At 49.1% G+C, this 6,000-nt stretch overlaps 1 protein-coding gene across 1 annotated transcript in view; it reads left to right on the forward strand.

Annotated features, from left to right (window-relative positions):
• The window catches only part of ZFPM2 (zinc finger protein, FOG family member 2), a 436,841-nt gene extending 431,756 nt beyond the window's left edge, over positions 1 to 5,085 (forward strand). The window contains exon 8 of the mRNA XM_054708624.1: positions 2,383 to 5,085. Coding sequence (XP_054564599.1) covers positions 2,383 to 4,883 — 2,501 coding nt within the window. The 3' untranslated portion in view covers positions 4,884 to 5,085. The remainder of the gene's footprint in view (positions 1 to 2,382) is intronic.
• The last annotated feature ends 915 nt before the right edge of the window (positions 5,086 to 6,000 follow it).

Consider the following 6,000-nt stretch of genomic DNA (forward strand, 5'->3'; position numbering starts at 1 on the left):
TGACATGCACTGACTACCAGGGGGCAGATGCTCCAGCTGGTAGGTTAGCTTGCTGTTGGGGTCCAGCTGATCGGGTCTGAGCGAAACGGGCTGGACACGCCCTGGAATCCTTCCATAGTCACTCCCCAGCTGGCCAACCTCCCACATCCCTCCCCAGCCCCGATCATGCACTGTTGGGGTCCCTCGGCTTGGCCTGCACCGTCTCGCCAATCTGGGACCCCTTGGGGGATGTCGGAGAGCCAGTTTTGGCCTGATCCCGCAGGCCAAGCCGAGGGACCCCACTGGTGCACGAATTCGTACACTGGGCCACTAGTATAAATATAAAAGGAAATTCTCATTTTAGTCTAGAGTACAGAGAGGATGAGCCAAGCCTGATTTAACCATAAACCAACAAATGGGGACTATTGTTAACTTTAGTGAGTAAAAGTGTCTGGATCTCAATTCCAATGCATCAGGGGGAAAGGGATCCCCCACTCCACCACCAAGCAATTAGTTAGAAACCAACTGGGTGTCCTGCAATTCAACTCAATTCTGACACTATCTACCCAGAGATAGCATCTGATTCCACAGGTTAAGAACTCAAGACAACCACTCCAGTTCAGATGTTAACTGCAAGTCCAGATTGTTACCTGTGCATCTGACCAACTGGTGGCTATAAATCAGAGATTGCCAAGACCCCTTCCTTGGGTTTGAATAATTTATTAGAGTGGTACATGAAACTTAGGAAACCCATTTATTCACTAGATGACCAATTTATTATGAAATGAAACAACTCTGGGACAGACAGATGGAAGAAATGTATAGGGCAAAGTATGGGAAAAGGATGAGGAGCATCCTATGCCTCCTCAGAGTATGCCATTCTCCCCTAATCTACATGTTCACCAACCCTGAAGCTCTTTGAACCCAATCCTTTTAGTTTTTTATGGAGGTTTCATTACATAGACATGATTGATTAAATCATTGGCCATTGGCTGTTGAACTTATTCTCCAATCCCTCAACCCCCTCCCAGGAGGTTGGGGGTGGGGGAAGACTAAAAGTTTCAACCCTTTAATCATGGACTTCCTTCCCCTGCCTCCCCCTCCCCCAACCCCACCCCTGTAAGCCTCCCATCCTTTGGTTACCTAGGGGCTTTCCAAAGGTCACCTCATTAACATAACAAAAGACACCTTTATCACTCTTATCACAGGAAATGTTAAGGATTTTTAGGAGCTGTGAGCCAGGACCCCTGTATAAAGGCCAAATATATATAAAGAAATAAGTTAATAGCACAGATTGTTGCTGGTGAAAATGGGTTCTTGCCGTGTCACAAGAAAGAAATTTCAAAGGCCACACGCTTGGGAGAAGTTTAAATGGAGTGGCAAGATTTAATGGGGTGAAGGGAAATAATATGCCCTAGGGGTATAGAGGGTGGGCAGGATCCAGCAGCCACTGCTCCGAGATGCTTGATAATCCTCCTTACAGTCTTCATTTTCGGAAGGAACAGGTTTGCTTGGAAACTATCCAAGCTACTTCCTGAGTTTTTCCTGGTGCTGCCCCCTCCCACCCCAACCAATCCCTTTCCTGAACCATCTGGGGTTCCGTGCCCTTATCCAATCGGATTCTTTTCCCAGCTAGGCTCTGTCACCATTTTGGCTCCTACTGTGCATGTCCCAAAGATCTGCTGCCTCATCTGGTTTCTACTGCCCATACACTTACCTCCCCCTGAGCCATCTTGGTTTCTACTGCACATGTGCCTAGCAAATGAATTTCCCCTGCTGTTCTTTTTTTTTTTTAAGTATGTTTTTATTGATTTCAGAGAGAGAAAGGGAGAGGGAGAGGGAGAGAGAAACATCAATGATGAGAGAGAATCATTGATCTGCTGCCTCCTGCATGCCCCCTACTGGGGATAGAGCCTGCAACCTGGGCATGTGCCCCTATTGGGAATCAAACTGTGACCTCCTGGTTCATGGGTCAAAGCTCAACCACTTAGCCACAATGGCCCGGCTCTGCTGTTGTTCTTATCCCTTCCTCGGTAATCCTGGCTAATGACCTATAACCAGTTCTTCCTGCCCACTTCTTTGGAGGATGCAGGTGTCCCCTGAGGAACCTGTGAATTCTGTAGCTTCCTAGGGAATGAGGCTTAATGTCAGATTCAGCTCCCTAGTAGATTAGGTTTAATATCGGATTCAGCTCCCTCGTTTATTAAGCTTAACGTCTGATTCCCTTTGCTTCCTCCCTTTATTAATAACTAGCTAACTACTTACACTAACACCATGAGATTCTGAAAGATTTCAGTTCATTCCTGTTATATTTGAAGACATGAGGTCATTGTCAAGGTTCCTGCCATGACAAAACCACCACATGAAGTTCTCAGTATTCTCTTATTTTGTGTGTCTCTCCAGGAGTGAAAATGGAAGAATTCCTCCCCCCGGGTGCTAGTCTGAAATGCACCGTCTGTAGCTACAACGCGGATTCTGTGATCAACTTTCACCAGCACCTGTTCTCCCATCTCACTCAAGCTGCCTTCCGATGCACTCACTGCCACTTCGGCTTCCAGACTCAGCGGGAGCTGCTGCAGCACCAGGAGCTGCACGTCCCTGGAGGCAAACTTCCCAGGGAAAGTGACCTGGAGCACTCCCCCAGCGGGACGGAAGACGGCTTACCGCCAGCCGCGGACTTGTTGACCAGAAGCGAACTCCCCCAGAGCCAAAAGGCCATGCAGACTAAAGATGCCAGCTCGGACACCGAGCTGGACAAGTGTGAGAAAAAGGCCCCGCTCTTCCTCACGAACCAGAGGCCAGAGATCCAGCCGACCGCAAATAAACAGAGCTTTTCTTACACGAAAATAAAGTCTGAGCCCTCGAGCCCGAGGCTCGCCTCCTCTCCGGTGCAGCCCAATATCGGGCCGTCGTTCCCTGTGGGTCCCTTTCTCTCTCAGTTCGCTTTCCCCCAAGATATCACCATGGTCCCTCAAGCTTCAGAGATCCTAGCCAAGATGTCCGAGCTGGTCCACCGGCGACTGAGGCACGGAAGCAGCAGCTACCCTCCCGTCATTTACAGCCCCTTGATGCCCAAGGGGGCCACCTGCTTTGAGTGCAACATAACGTTCAACAATCTGGATAACTACCTAGTGCACAAAAAACACTACTGCAGCAGCCGATGGCAGCAGATGGCCAAGTCCCCCGAGTTCCCCGGCGTTGCGGAAAAGATGCCTGAGGCCGTGAGTCCCAACGCTGGCCAAACCTCCCTAAACCTCCTCAACCCGGCCGCTCACGCTGCTGATCCCGAGAACCCGCTTCTCCCAACACCCTGCCTCAGTTCCTCCACGGTGTTAGATTTAATTGGGCCCAGTGGGAAGAGCCACCACGACAAGGACTTCTCTGCCCAAGCCAAGAAGCTCTCCACCTCCAGTAGCAACGACGATAAGATGAATGGGAAACCCGTGGATGCAAAAAACGCCAGTGGCCCCTTAGTGGACGGGGAAAGTGACCCGAATAAGACCACCTGTGAAGCCTGCAACATCACCTTCAGCCGGCACGAGACGTACATGGTCCACAAACAGTACTATTGTGCCACCCGCCACGACCCGCCGCTCAAGCGATCTGCCGCCAGCAAAGTGCCTGCCATGCAGAGAACCATGCGCACGCGCAAGCGGAGGAAGATGTACGAGATGTGCCTACCGGAGCAGGAACAGAGGCCGCCCCTGGTCCAGCAGCGCTTCCTCGACGTAGCCAACCTCAGCAACCCCTGCACCTCCACCCAAGAGCCCCCCGAGGGGCTAGGGGAGTGCTACCACCCGCGCTGTGATATCTTCCCGGGAATCGTCTCCAAGCACTTGGACGCGTCGCTGGCCGTCCACAAGTGCGTCCCGGTTTCCAAATGCGACGCCGCCCATTCCAGCGCGTCCTGCCTCGAGATGGACGTGCCCATCGATCTCAGCAAAAAGTGCTTGCCCCAGCCCGAGCGGGCGACCACGTCCCCCAAGAGGCTGCTGGACTACCACGAGTGCACCGTGTGCAAGATCAGTTTCAATAAGGTGGAGAACTACCTGGCCCACAAGCAGAACTTCTGCCCGGTCACTGCCCACCCGCGTAACGACCTGGGCCCACTCGACAGCAAGGTGTTTCCCAACCCGGAGAGCGGGCGCAGCAGCCCCGATGTCGGCTACGACAGGGGCATCGTCAAGTGCGAGAAGAACGGGAACCCGAAGCAGCCTTCCCCCAACGGGAACGTGTTCTCCTCGCACTTGGCCACCCTGCAGGGCCTGAAAGCCTTCAGCGAAGCCGCCCAGCTCGTGGCGACAAAAGAAGAGAGCAAACACTTGTTTCTGCCGCAATGCCTTTACCCCGGAGCAATCAAGAAGGCGAAGGGCGCCGACCAGCTCTCTCCGTATTACGGGATCAAGCCGAGCGATTATATCGCTGGCTCGCTCGTCATCCACAACGCCGCCGACATCGAGCAAGGCCCGAATGCAGAAAATGAATCTCCCAAGGGCCAGGCTTCCTCCAACGGGTGTGCCGCGCCCAAGAAGGATGCCCTGCCTTTGCTTCCCAAGAACAGAGGCATGGTCATCGTCAATGGTGGACTGAAGCCGGAGGAGAGACCCGCCGCCGCCAACCCACAGCAGGAGAACATTGCCCAGAATCCTCAGCAGGAGGACGGCCACAAATCTCCCTCTTGGATCTCGGAGAACCCGATGGCCGCAAACGAGAACGTATCCCCGGGAATGCCCTCCGCGGAGGAACAGTTGTCTAGTATAGCGAAAGGGGTGAACGGCTCCACCCAGGCTCCCACCAGCGGGAAGTACTGCCGGCTGTGTGACATCCAGTTCAACAACCTCTCGAACTTCATAACTCACAAGAAGTTTTACTGCTCGTCACATGCGGCGGAACACGTCAAGTGAAATAAACTAGCTCGCTCAGAGGCGTCAGTCCCCTGGGGTACCGTGTTTAGGACGTCGTTCTTCCCAGTCCAGAAAAAGACACACACAACGGGAACAGAAGCTGTGTGAATTACATCTGGGCAATCAGGATGGCTGAACTGAAGACTGGAGGTGTAATTTCATGACAGTCCATTAGTAACGTGTATTATTGGTGCCATTTTCAAAAAAAAAAAAAAAAGAATTAATTTATTTTACCAGCAGTATTCATAGCTGTGGTTATGTTATTTTTTATTTAAAAAAAAAACTTTATATTAAAGTCATTTGTAATGTTATTGTATAGTTATTGTGTAGCACATATGGTTTGCACTGTATAGTAGCTTTTAAAGAAAATAGTCACAAACAATACAGAAAGGCATTTTAGAAATAGCTTCAAAAGCACTTGTGTACCTTGATTTCTTCTTATATGCTGTTGCAGATGAACGTATGTGCTAAAATATAACTTGCAAAGATGTTCTAAGTACACATGCTGTAAGTTCGCCTTAAGGTTTCAATTCTCGGATAATCAGGCTCTGTTTGCACTTTATATTTTAGCAGATACAGTCCCTTAGTCACTAGGCTTTGCATTTGTATGTAGCCGTATGTTTCTGTCCATTTTCTTAATCTTAAACATGTATGTTAAATGAAGATGGCAATTTTTTTCTTGTATAGTACTTGTATTTTCTTTCGCTGATGCAGCTCTGTCTCAATTTTTAAACCTTTGCTGTTAAATGCAATACTTTATAAAGAATGAACAAAAATTACTGGAAGCAGTATTGTAAGTAAATGAAGTAGTATTAATCAGTTTTATCTTTTGAAAGGCACAGTCTAAATCGAAACCCTGAACTCAATGCTGCAAGTATGAATTTAATTCATATATAAGATCTATTTAAATATAATAGTAGCAATACTGCACCTGGTGATCACAAAGATAATGTTCTACTTCTGATAGAAATAATTTCTCAACAAATGTTGTTACTATGCATGTATATGGATGGAATAAAATTCCAGATTGTTGGAGAAGTTTGGCATACTTTTTTTTTTCTTTAAGATACAAAAGCAACCCCATATATGAAGACAATAGGTTCACCACAGCATTAAT

This window comes from Eptesicus fuscus, chromosome 19 (assembly GCF_027574615.1).
Source record: "Eptesicus fuscus isolate TK198812 chromosome 19, DD_ASM_mEF_20220401, whole genome shotgun sequence".
NCBI classification, from domain to species: Eukaryota; Metazoa; Chordata; class Mammalia; order Chiroptera; family Vespertilionidae; genus Eptesicus; species Eptesicus fuscus.